This window comes from Saccostrea echinata, unplaced genomic scaffold (assembly GCF_033153115.1).
Source record: "Saccostrea echinata isolate AGI-Se365-2 ecotype Australia unplaced genomic scaffold, CSIRO_AGI_Sech_v1 ptg000009l, whole genome shotgun sequence".
In the NCBI taxonomy this organism is placed as follows: domain Eukaryota; kingdom Metazoa; phylum Mollusca; class Bivalvia; order Ostreida; family Ostreidae; genus Saccostrea; species Saccostrea echinata.
In genome coordinates this window covers 49,962,089-49,986,888 of record NW_026889758.1, presented here as the reverse complement: position 1 = coordinate 49,986,888, position 24,800 = coordinate 49,962,089, and the positions used below count along the sequence as shown (strand labels likewise).

The following is a 24,800-nucleotide window of genomic DNA, read 5'->3' as shown; positions in this document are numbered from 1 at the left end:
AATTTCTTTTGCAATATGATCCTTTTATATGTAAATGAAAAAAAAAAATTTGCTTTATGAATACTATGGTTACCTGGCCAAAGTCATTTCCGTAGCAAATGGTCAATTTTCATGTAGAAGGAAGAAAAATTACTTATCTTAAGAGGCTTGAAATGAAATGTAAATACTTTTAAAATTATTCTTCCTCATTGGTATAATAAAGATATACATTTTAAGTGTTTTAACAACCCAACCCATAAATATCAGATCTAAAGATAGTTTTAATATAGACATTAAAAATATACATGTTTTGCATCTTTTGCTGATTCAGCAATTTTCTTAATTTTGTCAATATTCAAGGTCAAATTAAATATTGCATCTAAAACAAACAGCTGTTGAATAAATTTCAAATAAAAGGAGAGAATGACTTTTGAAATTTGAATCTTAACACGTGGGTATGTGAATTAGCGTGTACAGGAGTTATTGGATTAGAAGCAGATAGCGTTAAGGTGCTAAAATACGTTTACTTCTAAAATAAGTACGGTGCCATTATATTACAGCAGAAAGCGAAAAAAATATTATGAAGTAGTAAATATAAAACACAACCACCATCCAAATCACTACATTATAATTTTGGCTTTAATCCGTTTTTGAAATGAACAGTCTTGTAGAGTAGGTTTTCCCCTCAAAAATATTTTCCCCCGAAAAACTGGCCCTAGAGTAGTATTTTCCATCGGAAAATGAGCTCTGGTGTAGGATTTCCCCCATAGAAATCCCACATTAGATTCAATTTTCCAGGGGGAAATCTTACTCTGTGAAATAGTTATGACTGCGATTTCCCCCGAGCCAATTCTCCCAAAATGAAATATCATGACTGCGCTTATGTATTAGAGAGGATGGGCGGCACATTTTAATAAGTGTCCCTTCTTCAAAATGGCAACCACTTTCATTGAAACAATCGAGGTATGGGATTCTAAAATATTATAATCCAACCAATTCTTTTGAAGAATTAAATCCTAAACTTTTCATCTGGTCAAAATGGTTTCTAAAAATCAATTGGTACAATGTATTCGGTTGGACAAAATGTTGACTATATTAATCAAGAGAAAAAAAGGTGACTTTTATTTTAAAAGGATTCTATGTTTCATACTGTTTTCCTTATAAACAGATAACCGAAGCTTGTTTTTTGCTTAAACTGACAACTGACAAAGATTTTTTTTCCAATTGTATTTCAAACTATTTGTACATAATATGGATTAAAGTTGGGTACTAGTAATTTTTTTGCAAACCTTTGGGAGAGTATCTCGCACTATTTGTTCTCCGCTTTCAAATCTAATACTGCACTGCTAGGGTCGAGGGGACATATCTATGTTTTGGCATGCAAAAGCAGTGTTTCCTGTATTGTTTGTTTTTGGGTTTTGAATTTCTGTCTTTCCTCGAAGAGCTTCTCTATTCAATGGAACGTTTCAATACCATAAATTTCAGAATTTTTCTCACACACTTGTTGTAAAAAGGATTGGTCCTGAGATAAAATACTGGGCTTTTAGAGGGAAAACAAATTATAAAATCACTGAGTGTGGCCTGATATTAATTTTGCCGAGAGACATTGAGTGTTATCATTTTGATTGAGTTTAATAGTACAATTTCCAATAAGTTAAAATTAAAATTTTAGGTTGATACTAAATGATTTTATCTATTTTTTTGAAAGTTTTTCTTTTTTTTACTAAATTTGTAAATTTTTGAGTTGAAAATATTGTCATATAAAATTTTAGCCAAAATATTGTCTATATGATTGACGCATTGATAAAAAAAAAAGAAGGAAAACCTATCTGAGAAAAGAAAGAGGGGAATTTTGGCTCTATTGTGAGATTTTCTCCCAGGGGAAAGTCCTACTCTCAATGTTATTCTTTCTAAAAATAACCATAGTTTATTCACAGCCCAGGCCCGGTCATATGTATTCTTAATATCATATATACATGACCCTATAAAAAGTTGTCTTACGAAAGAAGGGAACCAAATTTTATTTTTTCTTATTAGAGCAGTTCCAGAAAAAACTATTTGTATAACAATGTTAAGTAACAACAAGCTCACAACCTAAGTCTTGATAAAATTGGTTGAAATCAGCATAGTTATAAAATTGATTAGGTTTCTACAATGATGTAATTCATTATGAGCGAATGAAACTTGCTTATGGACCTCCTGTGACTTACCTGTATCCGTCCATCATCATCTTTCCTGTGTGAAATAATGCACGTGTCTTCAGCAAAAATAATTAGATGCTCTTATACGACAGATACACTCTCAAGCAATGTTTGCCTCTAAATATACTCTCCTTCGTACCTAAGTAACAAGCAAAGAAACATTATGTTATTCAATACTTTATATGAATATACATGTATCATATATATTGAGCACAAAAGGCTAAGGCTAGTACATGTATGTGGACCGTGAGTTCTAATATTGCTATTTTATATGATAATTTTATTACCAGTCTGAAATAAAAAAAAAAAACAAAAAAACAACTAAATTCCGATTTAAACGGAGTTTTTTTTTTGTTTTTGTTTTGTTTTGTTTTTTGGTTTTTTTTTTAAAAATGGAGGGTATTAATATAAAGTAATACTGTGGCAATATTAAGTTTATACAATAATATCTTCATAATATCGACCAGTCGAATCCACCAAATTTTTGGTCCTCCACCTTTGATTTTCAAAAACATCGATATCGATTAATTTATTCATGAAAATGTCTATTTTGATCATCTCATGCTTCTTTCATTTTAATTCTGATACTTATAATAATAGCTTGATCCGTCCCACTCTACAGAGAAAATATGCCAAACTATAGTCAGTGGTTTCATCTAGGTACAGCAAGATCATGTCAAACTAGTTAGTGATGCTATACAGTACAGCGTAATCATTAGCTTTTATTCTATATTCAGTTAATGTATGTAATTTAGGCAGTATAAGTTGCACATCATTTTATATTTACAATATCTATGGAAAATAAAAGTGAGTGTTAAAAAAAGGACCATTGTATTTATCATTTTGTTTCGTTTGTTTTAACTCTGAACAGGTGGATGTGGAATATGGGTGTCCTTAACCTAGCTGCCCCTCCAAGATGTGGAAATGAGCAGATACTATCAGATCAGAATTGGTGGAAAAACCTGGAAAAGAAAAGACTGATGGACTTTGACTCTCCAAAATGTGGAAATGAGCAGCTACAGCCAGACATGAATTGGTGGAAACAAGTGGAAAAGACAAGACTGATGGAGATTGACCCTCCAGGATGTGGAAATGAGCAGCTACAGTCAGATAGGAATTGGTGGAAACAAGTGGAAAAGGAAATGAGCAGCTACAGTCAGATAGGAATTGGTGGAAACAAGTGGAAAAGGACTCTTCAAGATGTGCGTGGAAATGAACAGCTACAGCCAGATAGGAATTGGTTGAAACAAGTGAAAAAGACAAGACTTATGGACATTGACCCTTGATACGTTCAATATATTATGTAATGTGTGTTCATGTTGGCATAATGATTTTTACAAGGTGACTCGGATATGACAATGTATGATTTTAATATACATCCGGCTTATGTTTTTGTAGCTAGTTTTTTGTTCTCGTATTACATTTTAATATACATCCGGTTTATGATTTTGTAGCTAGTTTTTTGTTCTCGTATTACGTCATTTAATTACTAAATGACCATTTTCGATTCTAATTTGTGATTAAATGGTTAATGAAAATCAAACAGAGCCAAAATAAATGAGAGGAAAGGGATTTGACATTTTTTTTTTGCATAAAAAGGGGCGTTTAAAATTTTCTGTACCTAATTTGCCCTCAGGATGAAAATAAATATTCCCAAAAATTATTCCAGATCTCTAGGATGCCACAAATAATATTCCAAAAAATAAGATATGATATTCTCCTTTGATTGTCAACTTTGTCATTTTCTCACAGCTAAGTCTTTTTTACGCAATATTTTGAGCGAGATTCGATAAAAGCATGCATAAAAACATATGTTTGACACATACTTAAACCACCTCAGAACTATAGGATCTCCCAAATAAAACACAATATGATAGACTGTAGTCTATATAAACATTCTCCCAACTGGCATTTGTATCTGTAGTGTGCATCCGAGTAATTAGCAAAAATTGACTTTAAAATTTTCATTTGCTGAAATGGTGTCTCTTGTTACGTCATTTTTATGGTCAGTATGCTAAACACACGAGATTCTGACGTCATTTCGGAGTTATTACGTCATAAAAATTACAAAGTGACCTCAAAATAAGTGTATATTTTTCTGACCTTTCCAATGATATCAAACTCAATAATTTCCCTCTAAACGGTTAATATTTTATCAAACAGTTCTTAGAACTTTTCAAATGCCCCTCGTATAACAAGATTTTAGTAGATAAACATCTTTAAACATTTTTCAACCCCATTTGCCCCTCGGATGTGAACAAAAATACCGGAACCTTATTGCAGAGGTACAAGACACCACCAGTCATATTCCAAAATATGATTTGGCTAAGTACTGCTTAAAATGTGAGGTGGGCTATGGGAACATAGTTTTTAGGACACCTGAGTCACTCAGGTGACCTGTTGCTATCTGTTTTCGTCCTTCGTCGTTCGGGTGTGCGTAATGTGTAAACTTTTCATATTTGTTAACTTTTCAGGAACCACTGGACCAATCAAACTTGCCTCAAAGTATCCTTGGCTAAAGGGAATTTAGATTTATTCAAATGAAGGGCAGTGCTCCCTTCAAAGGGGAGATAATCAAGAAAATGTAAAAAGGGTGGGGTCATTAAAAACATCTTCTTCTCACAAACCACTTGGGGCAAGAAGAAATGAAACTGATAATATGGAAGCTTCCTGAGTTAGGATTCATGTTTGTCCAAATCACGACCCCTACGGATGGGGTGTGGCCACAATGGGGGATCAAAGTTTTACGTCGAAATTTATTTAGTAAAATCTGTAAAAATTTTCTTCTCAAGAACAGCAAAGTCATAGATGGTCATGTATATATGGAAGTATCCTCAGGTAGTGTAAATTCATGTTTGTTCAAATCATGACCTCCTGGGAAGGGTGGGACCACATTGGGGGTTCAAAGTTTTACATAGGAATACATGTGTATATAGGAAATTTTTTTTAAAAATCTTCTTCTGAAGAACATCAGAGCCATAGATGGTCATATTTAAATGGAAGCATCCTCAGGTAGTCTAGATTCATGTTTGTTCAAATTATCACCCCTGGGGGAAATGAATCGAGAAACAGCGCATTTTTTGTGCGTAATAATTATACACTTTTTTTTCAATGGGTAGCACTGTAGCTCTCTGGTCATCCATCCGAATATTTTCAGACCAGCGAGCCACAGACACAGCTAATTTATATAGAAGCATCCTCGGGTAGTCCAGAATGCCAGATTGAGTTTCATGACCCTGGGAATGGGGCCACAATAAGGGATAAAAATATTTTCATGGGGAATATTTACTTGGAAAATCATCAACTTTTGCTCGTGTAGAACAGAGGATTTATGGTGGGTCATGATATGCCAGCATAAATCCTCAGGTAATGCGAATTCAATTTTTTTCCCAATCAACATAGGGGGTGGGCAAGGAGCACAACGGGAGAACAAATTTTATGCAGGAATAGGAAAAAAATCTTTAGAATAGTTTTGAGGGTGTCATGTATTGCAATTTATTATATAATATTTATTTCAGTTACTCATCATTTTATAGGGGACAAGGTGCATGGATTTGATAACGATTACATAATTCTCATCAAACTGTAAAATGTATGTGATATAAGTCTATTTAGCCAATTCCAGGTGGGCTCAAAGTGGATATAGCCAGAAAAAACTTTTGATATTAGTGACCATTAAGGCCCTTTGGCCTCTTGTGAAAGAATATCAATTTTTGGTCCAAAAAAGTCCCTGAAAGTAAAATAATATTTTAAACCTTATTTTTCATCTATAGGATGCCACAAAGCCTATCCAAAAGATGAATTGGCTACTCTAGACCAGTCTGTTGCAAAATTCTATTGCCATGTAGGAAACTCTATAAACTTTGATGATTTACTTATGATACATCTATAATTCTTTTAATTAAAATAAATTGTTTTGGTAGAAATTATGTATTTTCTGTCTTCTGCATTTAATAAAAAGAAAATTAGTGTCAGTAGCATTACAAATTTCCAAATTTTTTTGGTGACCTAGGTTATCATATCTGTCTACCTTTAATTACTGTTAAAGAAGATTTATCGAATACATATCATTGAGTCGAATTTATTAATTATGCAAATCATTAAATTTTTCATACTTCTTTAAGAAGCCAATGGATAATTCTAATAGCCAAAAATTCATTCACATTGTGATATTCGTTACTTTCGTCAATTTATATTTGAATCATTTTTAATTGTTTCAAGGGCCGAAACTCTCTGTAAGCGATTAAATCTAATATTTTTTCACCAAGAGTTCACGATTAGATAACAACCAAAAATATTTTATTATAAGGTATGAAATATTAGTTTTGTACTTTTTTTCATAGACATTGGCACAACTTAACTGAAGTTAAGCGTAAATGAGCAGCATAAAGTACGGACCAGGATAACAGCAATACCGGTCTTGTAGAGTAGGCTTTCCCCTCTTAAATCTCCCCCTCCTCCCCGGAAAACTGGCTCTAGAGTAGGATTCCCCCTCCCCGGAAAATAGGCTCTAGAGTATGATTTCCCTCATGGAAAGATGACTCTAGAGTAGGACTTTCCCTTACGGAAATCCCACACCAGATTCAATTTTTCGGGGGGAAATCCTACTCTGTGGAATAGTTATAGAGTGCGATTTCCCCAGAGCCAATTTTCTCCCCATCAAATATCATGGCTGTACTTATGTATGAGGGGGAGGAGGCGACAAATTGTTACAAGTGTTCCGTCTTCAAAATTCTTTTCATCTGGTCAAAGCTCGTTTCTAAAAAAAATGGTGCATGTACAATGTAATCGGTTGCACAAAGAGCAGGAGCCACTTAGGGCCTTTTTTTGGCCCTGAGAATTTCTGAAAAATCAAAACTGCTCAGTTTTGGTTGAAAATGCAGTATTTATAACTTGGACCCTTGGTGACCGTGTATCTATTGAACATGACGTAATTTTCTCTCTAGTCAATGCATTATGACGTCATAAAATGCGTCATTTTTCCCATATCCTGTAAATTCCCTTAAAAATGGCCAAAAGTTGAGATATTTTTTCAATATTTCATGTAGAGCACAACCTCTGATCCAAAATATGCAATTACATAATGAAAGATCTATTTCTGAAGATCACAAAACATGTTTTAATTTTTGAATCGTGGACTGTGCTCATATTTTAATTCTTTGCTGATGGTAGTCAAATACGCATGTTTTCTGTAAAATTCCAGAACATTCCATTTTCTCAAAGCCTGTTTTCCAATACCTGGATTCTCAAAAAGAAATTTTATTAAAGGAAATGAAAGCACTAAGTCTCTACTTTATTTTGATATATGAAAAGGGACAGAGGGTGATAGTCAATTAATTGATATAAGGCCAGGGCCATTTTATGCATAAAGTGAACCTAGCTCATTTAACTGTATTCAAAGAAACAAAAGGGAACTTCATATTAAAGGTTTTTTCCTCCTGTTGACTCAATAATTTGAACTACATAGTTTAAGATTTCATACTAAATTCGACAATTCTTGAGTCGAAACACTCATATTTCCATAAAAGAATCAGTTGACTTTCATATTAACGTTTAGCCAAACATTGTCTATATGATTTAAGCATTGATAAAAGAGGGGAAATCCTTCTCTGAGAAAGAAAGAGGGGGAAATTTGGCTCTAGAGTGAGATTTCCCTTGGGGGGAATACCCTACTCTAGAGTACAGATTCCGGGGATAAAGCTGGCTATGGGGGAAATCCTACTCTACAACACCGGTATTCCCGTATTGCGTGTAAATTTTTACACTAACTATAACATTTTTGGAAAAATTTCTTCTGCACATACATCCAAAAGTAATGTCACATCTGCTCTAAAATCTTTAATGATCGGACGTTTTCAACAATTTTATAAAAACCAATACCTCTAACTATTTTGACTCTTGTCCTAAAATTTCATTCAGCTATATGGAATACTTTATAAAATATTAAAATAAACACGACAGTGTGTCTCATTTATCGCTGACAGTAAGAATGCACAGACTTGATATGACATTACTCTTCGACACCGATTTTGAATCGATGATACATAAGAATTACGTAACTAGAGTGTTCCAAGGAACGCATGTGTCGCCTGCTTTGTAGCTTTATTTAAGGTGTAAATAAATCTAAGGGTGGTCAGCTTTTTATTTACTATAAGCATAATAGACTTATAGTTCATGCATTTCCCTGCAAAGAAAAAATGGATCCGTGGATAGTATAGGACTGCGACAGAATCTGACAATCAAAGAAAATATGGTTCAATAACCCTCAAATGAAAAATTACATTGAAATAATTAAATTGATATTATTAGAAATGAATATTTGTCATTTTATTAATACGTGTTTCCAACAATCCTACAAAACAGATTTCAGTATGTCTTTGCCAGATCGGGGCCTGTATAATCATTCCAAGATATTTCAGTCTGTCTTTACTGCAATTCTAAGTCTAAACGATCCGTTTTGGAATACAGATCCCGAGGTATCTAAATATATGTTTGTGTAGTAACTGAATGTCATACGGTATCATGAGCTCATAAACGTGTATTAATGCTAATTATCTAAACTCTGCCTCTCAAAATTCAAAAGTCATAAGTTTAATTAAACTGCCCGAGATATTTTTGCAAAGTGCTGTTTATCGGGACTGTGAACTATTTTGAAAAGTAGATCAAAGGTCAAAGGTCACGAGGTCAGTAACCATGGTAATTTACAAAAACCATAGTGCCAAGAAATATATGTGCAAAATATCAAATCCATACCTCTTACAGTTCTTGAGATATAGGGTGTGACAGAGACAGAGAGACAGGCAGAAGCCGGGTAATGTGATCCCTTAGTGCCGCTCTGCTCTGCAGGCGACACAAAAAGGAATGAATTTCAAAGTAACTGTCGGACAAATTTTAAATAATTTTATTTCCTACAACTCGAAACAAGATGATTATAGCAAAATGACAGCAAATATTATTTTTTAAAAAAGCAAGGGAATGGTTAAAAAGATATGAACTGAAAATAATTGCCTAGAAGTAACGTCATAATGACAAAAATCTCTTTAAAAGTATTTCCCTTTAGATAAGTTACAAGTGAAGATTTAATTACATGAAGATACATGATAATAACACAAAGAAAAGGCAGCATAAAAGGATTAGGTAAGCATGTGGCCCATGGGCCTCTTTTGTTAGTATTTATACAATTGATTCGTTACAATCTGAGAGAAAAGAATTTCATGAGACATAAATTCTGTTTAAAGAGTTTTGGAAAGAAACTTTCTATGTTAAAAATAATATATGCCCAAATTGGCCTCCAGGACGAAAATTTGGGTAAATGTGTCTTATAACAGCATCTACTCTAGTTTTGTGTCGCCTGCAGAGTAAATCACTTCACCCGGTGTTTGTCTGTCTAAGTAAATAGTTCAATGTGTCGATATACAGCATTTACGAGATAAGTCTATGCTGTTTAGCATGTGCACTGTTTGCCATAAAACATATTTAAAAAAACAGCGTACAATCCACTTGACCTTAACCTTTTTTGCAAAAATACTCCGGATGATTAATTTAACTTCTGTTTTTTTTTTTTTTTTTTTTTTTTTTTTTTTTTTTTTTTTTTTTTTTTTGAGAGGCAAGGTTTTGATAACTAGCATTCGTATCACAAGTTTATGAACTCATAACACTATACTTTGAAATCATATACTATACACTTACCACACAAACTGAAAAAATGCTATGAAAATATATCAGGATCATTAAACCAAAAGGATTGCTGTAGATTGATAATTACAGTAAAGAAAAGCTAATAGTTTTTTTTCTAAAATGATTAATAATAATTTTTAAATAAGAATTTCAATATTCACTTACTTGAGGGTTGGGAAATTATTTTTATTGGTTATCAGACTTTATATGATAAATGTTATTCTAACGGTCTTACTATTTGTGGATTTTTTTCTTTGTTAAAATGTTCTTTGCTATAATGCTAGTAGCAAAATAAATAATTGACCACCTTTAGTTTTTATAAATCTTTAATGATGCTATAAAGTAAGACGTTCCTTGAAACACTCTAATTAAAAAGCAGTCACTGAAATTCTGTTGACAAAAGAACAATTTGAGAAAAATTCGATTTCTATTATTCATTTTTATTTTACCCGAATTTTCAAAAGAAAGTTTGGTATATTGTTGTTTTCCCGGTCTCTCTGCCCGTTTGTCAAATTATCTTCTTCCCCAAAGTCCCCTTACATTTTAGGCAGTAGCCAATTCTTCTTTTTGGAATCTGATTTTGTGTCCTGAACATGTGCAATAAGGTTTCAGAGATTTCATTTTCACCCGGGATCAAAGGATGGTTGCAAATCTCCCGTTTTTCTACAAAAACCTGATTCCAATAACTATTCTTAAATTTTACGCATAAGCCAAGTGTGGTATCCTGAATAGTGCGAATATGAGTTCAGAAATTTTGTTTTTATACAAAGACCAATTAGGGATGAAAACATCGTATTTCTGCAAAAACCATGTTTTCCAGAATTCCACTTACATTTTACACTATTCAAATCATCTTATCTTGTTTTAGAATATGATTTCTGGTGTCCTATAGATGTGCAATGAAAATGGCATTTATATTTCATTCATAATCCTACAAAAAAACATGAGTCTGACAGATGTTTCATATTTGGATGTCTAACTGGCAAAGACACTGAACAACAAGCTTTATTATAAACGTGATGATTTCAACTTTTCCATCGTCAACTTCCCATACTTATATAGCAATATACCATCATCACCTCCTGGGGTTTATGTCTCCCAATTGATTCAATAACCAAGAACATGTTCTACATACAGTTTTCTAGGACGGAACCTGTCACTGACAAATAAAATAATTATACAAGGCTATCAAAAATCCAACGAAAGTCAACATTTTGCAAACCCTGGGGTCTACACAGGGTCTTTGTTTGCAAAAACAATCTGATATTAGGTCGAATGTAAACTGACATTCCTCTTATAAATTATAAGGCTATTATTTTCAGACTGAATTGTCTACGGATCATTCACCCGCTCAGGACAAGGAGCAAACAGCGGGTGTGACTTATAGACAGGAGATTCTTACTCTTCAATGGCACCATAATCCTACGTCTGATGTTCTCAGAGGCCTTTGTTTACTCTGCTCACAATTTGTATTGTTTAAGCCTTTGTTAACTCTACTCACAATTTGTATTGTTTAAGCCTTTGTTTACTCTACTCACAATTTGTATTGTTTAAGCCTTTGTTTACTCTACTCACAATTTGTATTGTTTAAGCCTTTGTTTACTCTACTCACAATTTGTATTGTTTAAGCCTTTGTTTACTCTACTCACAATTTGTATTGTTTAAGCCTTTGTTTACTCTACTCACAATTTGTATTGTTTAAGCCTTTGTTTACTCTACTCACAATTTGTATTGTTTAAGCCTTTGTTTACTCTACTCACAATTTGTATTGTTTAAGCCTTTGTTTACTCTACCCACAATTTGTATTGTTTAAGCCTTTGTTTACTCTACTCACAATTTGTATTGTTTAAGCCTTTGTTTACTCTACTCACAATTTGTATTGTTTAAGCCTTTGTTTACTCTACCCACAATTTGTATTGTTTAAGCCTTTGTTTACTCTACTCACAATTTGTATTGTTTAAGCCTTTGTTTACTCTACTCACAATTTGTATTGTTTAAGCCTTTGTTTACTCTACTCACAATTTGTATTGTTTAAGCCTTTGTTTACTCTACTCACAATTTGTATTGTTTAAGCCTTTGTTTACTCTACTCACAATTTGTATTGTTTAAGCCTTTGTTTACTCTACCCACAATTTGTATTGTTTAAGCCTTTGTTTACTCTACTCACAATTTGTATTGTTTAAGCCTTTGTTTACTCTACTCACAATTTGTATTGTTTAAGCCTTTGTTTACTCTACTCACAATTTGTATTGTTTAAGCCTTTGTTAACTCTGCTCACAATTTGTATTGTTTAAGCCTTTGTTTACTCTACTCACAATTTGTATTGTTTAAGCCTTTGTTAACTCTGCTCACACTACTTCTGATGTTCTTAGAGGCCTTTGTTAACTCTACTCACAATTTGTATTGTTTAAGCCTTTGTTAACTCTGCTCACACTACTTCTGATGTTCTTAGAGGCCTTTGTTAACTCTACTCACAATTTGTATTGTTTAAGCCTTTGTTAACTCTGCTCACACTACTTCTGATGTTCTTAGAGGCCTTTGTTAACTCTACTCACAATTTGTATTGTTTAATTAGATTTTTGAGCATGATTGCTGTTCATTATCTTCGCATTTCATTAACACCCTAAAGTAGTATTTTTTTTGCCTCATATACAGCAATAATTAAAAAATAACGGATGTAACACACATAAACTGCTTAATCAAATTTATTGAATTCATTATTTACCTTCTAAGCAATATAAAGATCTATGTACAGTTGATGATCTTAAATACTTAAGTTGTAACCTACATAACTTTTCATACTTCAATACCAAAGTTACATCGAAATGTAATCATATTATTTTCATCCATTTTCAAATGTTTAATTTATTCAAGCAATGTTTTATTGTAGTCTACATAACAGAACCAATACCCCCGAGGTCTATCTGTTTGTGCCCGTCTGTCTCAGTCTTTAGATATATGAGATAGGGGACTAATATTTAGCATATATAGCTTGGCATATGAGTTTTCTGAAATACAAGGGTGACTTATTTATTGAAAACAAATCAAGGTTATCAAAAATAGCAATAATGACAAAATAATGACAGTATCTTTCTATCATGAGTGGTTTAGCAGTGATGTAAAGCATGCACAATGTTTGTCTTGTAACAAGATATTTAAAATTAAAATCTTTGACGAGGCTGAAGCTTTACTGATGTATAATTTTAATAAATAAAGTTGTTTCTTAATGTAATCTACTTGTGTAAAAAGTTTTACTGAAATCTGAACAAAGCTTATATATATATATATATATATATATATATATATATATATATATATATATATATATATATATATATATATATATAAACACTAAAAATGACTAACGGCACAAACAATTAAAAATTGTCAAATTTTCTGGACGACCTTCTACAGGACATAAATTTTAAAAGTCATTAAAAACAAAAAGATGAAAACAGAAAAATATAGCACAACAACTTAGCTACTAAACTCTATATATGTACAGTTCTTCTTTTTCGTCTATAAAATATATAAACAAAATTACATTCACGTCAATATCAATCATCTAAAATTACTGATGATAAATTCAGAATTATTTTATGATACATTTTTCCTATTTCACTCACACAGCATTCATCTGCGTGTTTGCCATTTCAACGCAGACAACCAGTGTGTATACAAGAACAGTACTACAGTGAACAGAAAGTCACATGAAGTCCGTTGCTGCATGGATGAAAAGATAAAGATCTATTCATAAAAAGACTTTATATATGCTACTTGGAATATTACAAATATGTTCATACAGCTACATTAATTATATAGTACAACTACTGATAATCAAAAATATTTTACATCCACTGAATATTTTCTCCTTAATTTCTTAAGAAAACCATTGTGGTTTATCAGTCAGTAAACATCATTAAGCATAACACCTGCAATTTCTTGAGCAGTGGCTCTTCCATCAATGAAACATACAATGACCAATTATACAATATTTAATCTACTTAAATCTATTTTAAATTATTATTTGTACCAAAAAAAAAATATAAATATAAACAATAAAATGTCTTTATTTCTATGTTAGTATGGGAATTAACGTTGCTGCTATTGCAAAAAAAATATATAACCCGCTCACGCAGGTTATGCATTTTTTTCTGCAACAGCTGCAACATCAATTCCCATACAAACAACCTAAGAAAGCATTTTATTGTTTATGTGTTTCCATTTTAATTCATGTATTTAATTTGCTCTGATAGTTTTTCTGTAAATCATGCCAAAAGTTTGGTTAAGAAACAAATTGAATTCGGTGTTATATCTTAAAAAAATTTCTAGAATCGATCTCGTTCCGAAAAAAATGAAACCAAATATACCAAAAAGAAAATATACAGAGGGTTTTTGAATAATATTTCCATCGGAGCTCAATTTGCAAAGATTATCAATGCTGGATAATTTGTGGTTCTCATGTTTATAGCTCTCGCATGCGGTATGAATCCCTGATATTGGAAGCATAAGCCACCAGAGGTACATTAAAATGAAAACACACTGGGCGAAATATAGCACTGCAGTTTTGAGTTTTGTATTTTTCAGTTTTTCAAATGCTTGTCCAAGAGGTGTACTTTCCTCATAAACTTCTCGTGCAGGATCTATTACCTAAAATTTATGCATCAAAATACAGTTAAAAAGATAAAAAAAACAAAAACATTTTGAAACGTTTTTCAAACGTTTCAGCATTTAAATTCAAGTATTTGATCAGCAGATAAGTTTGAAATAGATCCCTATAAACGTACATAAAATGAAGGAATTTTATCCGAGTCTGAAGCAACTCAGTATACTGGTTTAAAATATTGAAGAAGACTAGACTTTAAACATTTTTTTTTTATTTTCACATTTACATAATTAGGTACTGATCGAGTATCTTAGTATTTTCTTACCTTATTGAAATGAAACCAAATTGTAGGATAGATAGTGTTTTGAAATCAACCTTTTATTTATAGTTATCACAACAACACCGCGCATCTAGATTAAATGATACATCGATTTCTTTATTTTGATGAAGTCTTTTTTTTTGTATTCCATGTTTGATTGAAACCAGACAAAAACTGAAAAGTAGAATTTTGAAAGAATTTCACAGTATTTTTTTATCTTCGGTAAAGATGGCAACATCGTTAGAAAAAAAATTAAAACCATTAATTAGTTTTGTTTTAGGGTAGTTAACTTGTGTTGTAGGAGGACAATTAACATCGGAGAAAACTATAGCAAGTTCTATTGAAATCAGACAAAGCTATTTATAGGTGAAGTAGCATTTTTAAAAAAATTGTTTACTAACAAAGAAATGGAAATGCAGGCGGACGAAAGGACACCTCACTACTGTATAAGCTCTTCTGGTCTTTTAACAGTAGAGCTAAAAACAGGAAGTAAGTATTTCGAAATAAATTTTTAAATTTATTCTTTATTATCTGTTTATTTCTAACCTGTCTGATGAATCTTATCACAGGAACTTCAACATCGGGATTTCGCCGATTTTTCCAAGGCAGATCATCACAGTAGTTAGTACAATGAAGAAATCGCAGCTGAGACAACCCTAGGCCTCTTCTGAACTTTTTTTCAAATTCAGAAAATTCTTCGCCATTCTTCTCATGGATCTGATCAGCATGAGTAAGAACTCCAAATACTGGTATATCTTGATCAAGTAAAATTATGATAATATCAATACAGTACATCACTAGGGTAGATGAGTCATATCTATGGCACGCCAAATTCACAAAAATTAGATAATCATAGTTTAACAGTTGGTAAACTGGATTTATCGATTGTAAACTGATTCGTTAACTAAAGTTTTCATCTGTAAACTATATTTAACGGTTGCAAGGTGTACTTTACGAATCTATACTACTATATTAAAATAATAGACTCGAATTTTTGGCCTTTAATACCGATAAATCGGAAGAGTACTGTCTTTTGTTATATATATTTTAAACATAATTGGTACTTGAAGATTACCAATTTGTTTTTATTTTTTCTCAATTAGCCTTCGCTATATTTGTTATTTTATAATTTCTCTAATAAGAAATAAGAAAATAAGAAATCATTAATATATATAAGAAATCATAAATATATATGAACAGAATATATAGCAAATTTCCAATGAAAATTTACACGTATTTGTATTATCTTTCTGAGTTTATCCATACAAATGTGATATTGTGGCCACGTGGGTAATCATTCGCCATCTCGGAGACACATTTATTATATGTTATTTATGTCTCTGGCCATCTCAACGGGGGCAAAAAGCTCATGATCGTAGGAGCAATATTAATGTAACTACCCGATTTTATTTTATCCTTCCTTTCTTTTATGCTTTTTTGAGGGGAAGGGGGGGGGGGTTACAACTCCAGCTAGAATCACATCTTAGTGAAATAAGCATTCTTTTTCCGCCAAAAATTACAATAACATTATTTTCATTTCTTAACTTTGAAACAAATCGAAGTAATTAAATAACGTCAATATAACCCATATTTTCAATTTGAAATGTGTCTAAATGATTGCAACTTGAATTTGTTCGCCATGTTTACTATTACCTTCACTGCTGAAATTTATAACGCGGTAAATATGAAACATAAACTAAGGGCAAAGAAATATTTGATTCCATGCAAAAAATTCACATTATATTTCTTAGAAGTGCAGTGAAATCAATAGCATTATTGTAGGTTTATAGCTTTGTTATGTAAATACATGTAATGACCTCTGACCCTGGTCTGTCAACAATACGGTGAACACCCCCTGCAATGCTTGCGCCGTGCATTTCCCACGTGAACCATCAAAGAAAGCATTTTATTGTTTATATCTAAATTCAGCTCTAAAAATTTCTTTAACTTTCAAAAAAGTGGGTGAAATATGTAAATTATTGTTATTGATCTTCAGTACGTTATACAGAAGGGACAGCCTGTTCTTCTAAATATGTAAAGGTTGTCATGGTAACTACGCTTTATAGGTATCAGCAGTGCTGAATTCTTTGTTGTTGTCATATTTTCAATGAATATCCATAATTTCTTTTATTAAATTTGTTTGGAAAGGTGAAATTTATGTAAGCTCCGGCGTGATTCTAACTCATGACTTGATTTATAGCTAACTGATGGTCAAAGCCATTCTGCGCTACGCCGTTACACAACAATTTTGCAAAAAAAAAAAAAAAAAAAAAAAAAAAAACAGAATTATATTCACATTCATTGTTTATCTCAAAAGTACCTTACAATATCAATGTGTCGATGTATCTATTTTGTAAAAGTCCGATATGCACATGGACGCATTCATAACAATGTCAACCCGTGCACGCACGGGTCAAAGTCTAGTATATATATACATCTATATAATGATGTTTTGGATGTCGCATGTTGACATGTCTCTAATACTTATATTGCAAATATTCATGTCTTAAATAATCCATATCTGAATTTCCATTACAAACACACAATTTTTTGATTTAGTGGGTTTAATTTCATCAGACTTTTTTTTTTAGATGATCCCATCTTAGAGATAAAACGGACGCAGGTTTTGTAACTCATTCTCGATAAGAGTGGTAGGGCCTTCGCTTCGTGATCAGGAGGTCGGGTTCGATTCTCGTGCTAATCTAAGTTTATTTGTCTGTAAATAAACGTTAACAATAAATTTTACTGATAAATATAGATTCTCTTTGTAAACTAAAATTTACATTCGTTTACCATAGTTAAGAGTTTCTAATCATAGTTTCACAATTCGTGAAACTATATTTATCAGATAAACTATGTTTTACATTCGATAATTTTAGATTTCGGACGTAAACCATAGTTTACGGTCATTATTACTAATAAACTGTATATAACAGACGTAAACTATTCATATTTACCCCTTGTTCCATCAGAAGCTTGAGACAAAACAGCTTTGATGAGTTCAGCGGGAAATTCTTTGGATTTTGCAGAAGCAACAAAAATTATTCTGTCTACTTTTGCATGACCCTCGTCTCCGTAGTTCAATTGCTGCAACACTTCTGGTATGTTTCTTCAAAGTAATGAGCAAACTTAATTACAATAATTATTATATTATAATTGTCTTATTTCTTTGCAAATTAATCTGCCTACACTGTCAATTTATATCTTTTACAAAAATGTATTTCATATGACTAATTCAGTTCATATAAAGTAAAAATTTTTAACAAAGATTTTTTTTAATTGTTGTTTTTATGCAGTAAAGCAAGATAATCTGTTTATTTACATTTTTTCTTATGTGCTTGTCTCAGATAAAACCTGGTCAAAGTAAAGAAATCCACAGAGGAGTCCAAACATTTCATATGAGTATTGTATTTTATTTATACAGGCGCATTTTATTTATATTAATACATGTATATGCTAATGCAATAAGAGTCAGATCTGCTTGGAAAATGGCTTTAAATATCCATAACTTAGATGAACGAAATATAATTAGTAATTACTCAACATTTAACTGGACAAAGTATTGTTGCTTATAAAAAGCAAATCTAAAAAAAACAAACAACATAAACCGTTAATAAGAATAAACAAATTAAAAAAAAAAACAACAACAACAAAATTTGTATGGTGTCTCCTTAACATTTAACGTCAAAGATAAACAATTTTGTTGGTAAGCTCTCAGAAAATATATCTATGTAAATCAAGTATCTATAATTTAAATTGTCGTCCATGCCTAGTATGTTTTTTATTGTGCAAAATTAATGTTTTAGCTGGAATGTGTCTGTGGACAATTTGCATGTTTTTATCTGAGACAAGCACTTGTTTTATACAAAATTCTTTTCCCCATAAGTATATTTTTTACATACTGTTGACTCTTTGTTTGAAAATTTAATTTAGATCCGTCCTTAATCTGGCCGTGAAAGATCAACTTTAGTACTGAATTCACATTCTCGTCATTCTGAAATCCTGTCATATCCATCAATGTTGGGTAATTATATGGCATCCTTTCACGTTTTCCCATGTATTTTTCTTTGGTATATCTGAAGATAGGTGGAAAAAAGAAAAGAAAAGACGACTTGCGTTGAATGTTTTTAACGCAAAACAACAAGTTCAATTACTTTATCAAAAAGGCTAATTTTGTGTAATATTTGCAAGCAATAAAAAAATTGTTCTCAATCTCATAAATTTAAAAAAAAATTAAGATCCAAGTAATATACAAATCTCTGGTATATGCATAACTGATCTCCAAAATAAGTTCCTATCTTGATTGGAGGCCCATGGGCCACACCGCTCACCTGAATTAATATGGCCCTGCTGTTCTTCAACAGATTTTTTCTATTATATATTCCTATGTCAATTTTTTAAATCTATTATGACCCCAACCTACCCTCAGGTATCATGCTTTTTATTATTGTAGCCCCCCCCCCCCCCGGGTCATGATTTGAGTAACCTTTAATGTACACTACCTCAAGATACTTCCATATCAATGTAACTAAACATGACTTTTCTGATCTTGACAAAAAGATTTGCGCTCCTAATGGGTTCTAGTGTCAAAAGGGGCACAAATGACACTGTTAGATTTTTTTTCCTAGACACTATGATAGTGCATTGTGGCCCACCCTACCCCAGGGGGTCATGATTTGAACAAACTTAAACCTACAATACCCAAGTTTGTTTCCATATCAATATAACTAAACATGGCTTTGCTGTTCTTGAGAAAAAAAAATGTCCCTATATATTCCTAAGTAAAACATTGATCCCCAATTATGGCCCAACCCTACCCCCTACCCCCCGGAGGGTCATGATTTGAACAAACTTGAATGTACAATATCTGAAGATGCTTCCATATCAATATAACTAAACATGGTTTTGCTGTTCTGGAGAAGAAATTTTTTTCCTACATATTCCTATGTAAAACTTTGATTCCCAATTGTGGCCCAATCCTACCCCAAAGGTTCAAGATTTGAACAAACTTGAATTTAAACTACCTGTGGATGGTTCCATATAAATATGACTAATAATGGCCTTGCTGTTATTAGAAGAATATTTTTGAGGATTTTTTTTCATATATATATATATATATATATATATATATATATATATATATATATATATATATATATATATATATAATTCAAAAGTAGTTAAAAGATGATGTCACACAGTGAAAATAATCATAAAAGAAAAAGAAAATGCACAGTTTCCAAATTTCATTTAACACAAGCGCTTTCTGGATTTAACAATCGTTCTTCAGGTGTACATACTTTGAACTATATATATATATATATATATATATATATATATATAACTCTGATTTAAGGACTAGGGAGACCAGACCATTATATATGGCTTAAGGAGACAATATACAGATTTTTTAAATTTGCTTTTTTCTAAAAAGAAATACCAGATCAATGTTCTATAGAACACCATTTAGTCGACTCTTGCTTTATTTTTTCATTATAAATGCCTCCTAAAAATATATGAAAAAAATGGTCTCCCTAATATTTTATGTTTCTCTCATATGACTTAAGGAGACCAGTGTATACTTTTATACATATAACTTGTGGTTTAAGTAGACCATTTTTCTTTCATAGTAATTTCACTGATTATGGATTAATTAACATATTGTTTCCAACCAGAATAGTTGCGGATGGTCATTGGTCAAGCTCAGCAGAAAGATATTTGTGTTAATGTGACTCAACATGATCAGTACAAAATCTTGAATATAAAACTAAAGTCATTGCACAAGTGACTTATATAGAGAGTAGTTGCCCCCCTGGCGCAGTGGTTAGAGCGTCTGCTCTAGAGTAGAGAAGTAAGGAGTTGATCCTTACATCGCAGGTTCAAATCCCACAGTTGGCTGGGGAGACCGATCCTTCGGATGAGACCGCATAAATCGAGGTCCCGTGTCACAGTAGGTGCTGGCACGAAAAAATCCCTTCACTGCTCAATGGCTTTAAGTGCTGAGTATAGGACAAAATTTGCAGCTTTCCACTGGCATGTGGTGGCGTCTCCATATGAGTGAAAAAATCCCAAGAGGGACGCTAAACAACATACAATCAATCAATCAATCAATATATAGAGAGTATAAGCCCAGAGTAGCTTGTTCTGATATCCACAATTAACTCTCAATGCTGTCGCCCACATGTTGCAGTGGTAAGAGCCTATGCTCTAGAGTTGCCGTGTTAGGAGTTGATCCTTATGTCACATGTTTGAATCCCACTGTGGGACGTGGAGACCGGTCCTTCGTACAAACCAAGGTCCAGTGTCACAGTAGATACTGGCATGAAAAAGATCCTTCACTGCTCATTGGCCCTGTGTGCCGAGCATAGGTCATTTGCAGCTCTCCACCGGCAAGTGATGGCGTCTCCATATGAGTGAAAAATTCTCGAGAGGGACGTTAAACAACAAACAAACTCTCAATGTCCAATACAGTTTAACCTGAAAGTGAATGCAGACATAGACATGCAGACATAGATTAGACTTATTCTTTAGACCAAGTATAGTATACTCCATATTGTTTTGTTGAGGACACAAAGTTCACAGTGGAAATCAAGTAGTTTTTCCTGCTATTTATACCCAGCTTCTTTTAAACCATATAGTCATTGAGTGCATTCACTTTCCAACTAATTGATGAAGTTCTGAATCATACCTATATTTGTTTAAATTCTTTGTGATTTAAGAATATGTTTGACCAGTTGAAACCAAGAGTACATGTACTACATAAAATTTCAATGTTGTGATTAAGATCCAGTATAGCAATATGTAGATGCCATGTTCAATATACATATTTGCTATCATTAAACTTGCAGAGACCATGAATCAAAATAATTCAAATGCTTCAAAATCATTTTATTTTTACTGCTAGTCAAAATACAGTCACTCAAGCATATCCTTTGTTAATTTGAATAAAAATGATAGTTTAACATTTATTATTAATACCATACCAAAGCACAAGATAGTGCACTTCTTACATAATCCAATGATTCATGCTGTGATTTGACATATTTAGATGTTTCTCATTTACAGTTCAATATACATGATATACAAGTACAGTGTGACACTAACCTAGTATCAGTTGAATGGATCATTACTATTTTGTTTTTAAGAAGTTTGCAGGGTAAAAAGTATAATAAAATAAAAATGTTGATACATTTATTGATTGCATATGCTAAAAACTTTGATAAAATATCAAACTTTGTATCATAACAGCTTTTACAAATTAATTCAATACATTCAAAGGTACAAAAATCAAATTATTTTCATCCACAGTTTTATCATATTCAGTTGAACAACAGCTACATCTATTATATAAAATGTATGGTAGTATGTTATCCACTAGTAAGGCAAAGTCTCACTCAACAAACACTCTGGTAATATATATCACCTGAATCCAAAATCTATGCAAGTTGTTCTGGGTTAGATTTAACTGCTCAATAACCCTGAAAATGTATGTTACATCCAGCATCAGAAGCAGGATGCATCATCTATGTTTACTGATCACCAAAGAGTATATTGTTACTTTGAATGAACCTTCTCTAAAAAACTGGTCATTAATCCAGAAAATCTAAGTCAAATCAAGGATTGGTACCCTGAAACATTAACATACATCATCTTTGCAGGTTTGTTCAACATACAGTTTATAATTACATGAGAATAGGACTGCTCAAAACACTTACTCTTGTGGAGTCCCCCATGTGGCGCAAAGGCTAGAGTGTGTAATCTAGAGTCGCAAGTAAGGATTTAATCCTTAAGTCTCAGGTTCAGATCCACTGGGGATGTGGGGACCAGTCCTTCAGATTCGACCGTATAAACCGAGGTCCCACCTCGCAGTTGATGTGGGCACAAAAAAGATCCCTTATTGCTCAATGACCCTGAGTGCTAAGTATAGGTCAAATTTTGCAGCTCTCCACCAGTAAGTAGTGGCATCTCCATATGGATGAAAAATTCTTGAGAGGGATGTTAAACAACAAACAAACAAAAACAAAAAACACATGAAGAAAATGTTGATCAGGTCAAGCATCTGAAGTAAATCTGTTAATGTGCTTTAATCCATGCAAGTTTGTCCAGTTAGAGCTTAGGAATAAACCTTGCTCCTTAAATTTCAACTGGGATGACAATGCTAGGTACAGTCCCTGAAACGTTCTACTTTCCCATTTTTCCGTTCGCTCACCGTTCGTTCAGCGTGCGTTCACCGTTCGTTCACCGTGCGTTCACCGTTCGCTCTCCGCTCACAGTTTTGCGTTCACCGTTCACCGTGCGCTCGCGTTCACCGTTCACAAAGCGTTCACCGTTCGCTCTTCGTTCCGTTCACATTGCGTTCACCTTGCGTTCAGCGTTCACCTATCGTTCAGTTTTCATTGTCATTCGGAACTCCGAAGTGAAAGGACTTATCTTTTTGTAGGGAAGGAGTTACAGGTTTTTTAATTTAATAACTAACGTATCGTGTTTGAAGAATCATTATTTCATGTTGAAAAATATCTACGATATATATTTTTATTATTCTAACTTAGCTGTTAGGTTATTTATTAAATTACTTTGGAAAATAAATGTTGTTATAAGCACATTCTGTACCTATGTAGAACGATGCTGAAATATTAAATATAACTAAGGGCAATGTGCAAATAATTCAAGCACTGCAACATTTTGTTTTTTTGTTAAAGACGACAATTCGTTAATGGTGATATAATTACATATGTATCTAAGTCAAATAATTATACGCAGCAAAATTACGAAAATATTTATTTCTAACACGTTTTTTTCAATTACTACAGAAAATATGATAGAACTAGTTGTGAGAGTTATACATAGTACTGCGGATATCCTGTTAATTTATTATCTTTGGAGCGAATTAAATTGATAGTGTGGTTAAAGGAAATATTTATTTGAAATGTACTGCACTGCAGAATTTTCTCTACTATAATATGTAAAGTCTATAGTTATAGAGAAAAAAAAAATCTTTCTTCACCGTAACTTTATATGTTTGTCATTCGATATGATTAAAATCCACCCACCCACCCACCCCCCTTTCCCTCCTAGATTGGTTACTTAGTCAGTACTGTATTTCCAGAATATTTTAATTAACATTTTTAAAAAAAAAGTTAAGGTCTTTTTTAGAACAAAAATTTCAGTCTCAAAACAAACTAGTACTAAAAAAAGTCACAAAACAATAGTAGCTCAAAATGTACACGTGTCGGCAGTGGTATTTGAAATTGGCAGGAAGTTTCAGATTCAAGTGTTAATGCCCAATGTATTTTATTCATTTATTATTCAAATGTTTGGATCAAATCTAGAAATGATAAAAATAAATGTTATAACTTGTTGGAAATACTCGCACTTCGTCTTCGATGTGACGAAACTTTCACACCTGCACAGTGTCGAATGATTTTGATTGACAGGACAAGCACGTGGATTTCGTGTGGACTTGAAGCAGGAAAATAAAAACGAGTATGACTGTCAAACAAATAGATATGATTTGTTGATAAAAAAAAAAGTTACTTTCACTGCATGTCTGATATATTTAGAAAAAAATTTTCAGAGGTTTTGTTTGATAAAGGTACAAACATTTAGTGAAGCCTGAAGGGGGGGGGGCTAAAACGAAAACTCTCTCTCTCTCTCTCTCTCTCTCTCTCATTTGTCTGTTTAATAAAAACTATAACAACATATTACATAAATATCAAGTTCTGAAAATTGAATTTATAACAAATAATATGAATATGTATCTTTGTATTATCTTGTCCGAGTATAACCACGGCCATCTGCATATACATGTAGAAGTCTGCTGAATAAATCATCATGAAAAATAGGAATGACACATAATATATTATTGTATTAAAAATTTAAAATACGAGCGTATAAATGCAAAACGTCCACTGACCTTTGTAATTAATTTTTTTTCATTACTTTACACGAAATCGCCCTGACACGGAGATATATGAATAGATGTTACAATCGCTTTAATTCATTCTATAAGTCAGAAGTT

The 24,800-nt window shown here is 32.4% G+C and overlaps 1 protein-coding gene across 1 annotated transcript in view; it reads right to left on the bottom strand.

Annotated features, from left to right (window-relative positions):
* Positions 1-14,051: 14,051 nt before the first annotated feature.
* The window catches only part of LOC133183004 (uncharacterized), a 37,734-nt gene continuing 26,985 nt past the window's right edge, over positions 14,052-24,800 (bottom strand). Inside the window, exons 2-5 of the mRNA XM_061317915.1 lie at positions 18,685-18,858; positions 17,740-17,891; positions 15,329-15,537; positions 14,052-14,507 (exon numbers count right to left, since the gene is read on the bottom strand). Of these exons, the coding sequence (XP_061173899.1) occupies positions 14,097-14,507; positions 15,329-15,537; positions 17,740-17,891; positions 18,685-18,858 (946 nt within the window). The 3' untranslated portion in view covers positions 14,052-14,096. The remainder of the gene's footprint in view (positions 14,508-15,328; positions 15,538-17,739; positions 17,892-18,684; positions 18,859-24,800) is intronic.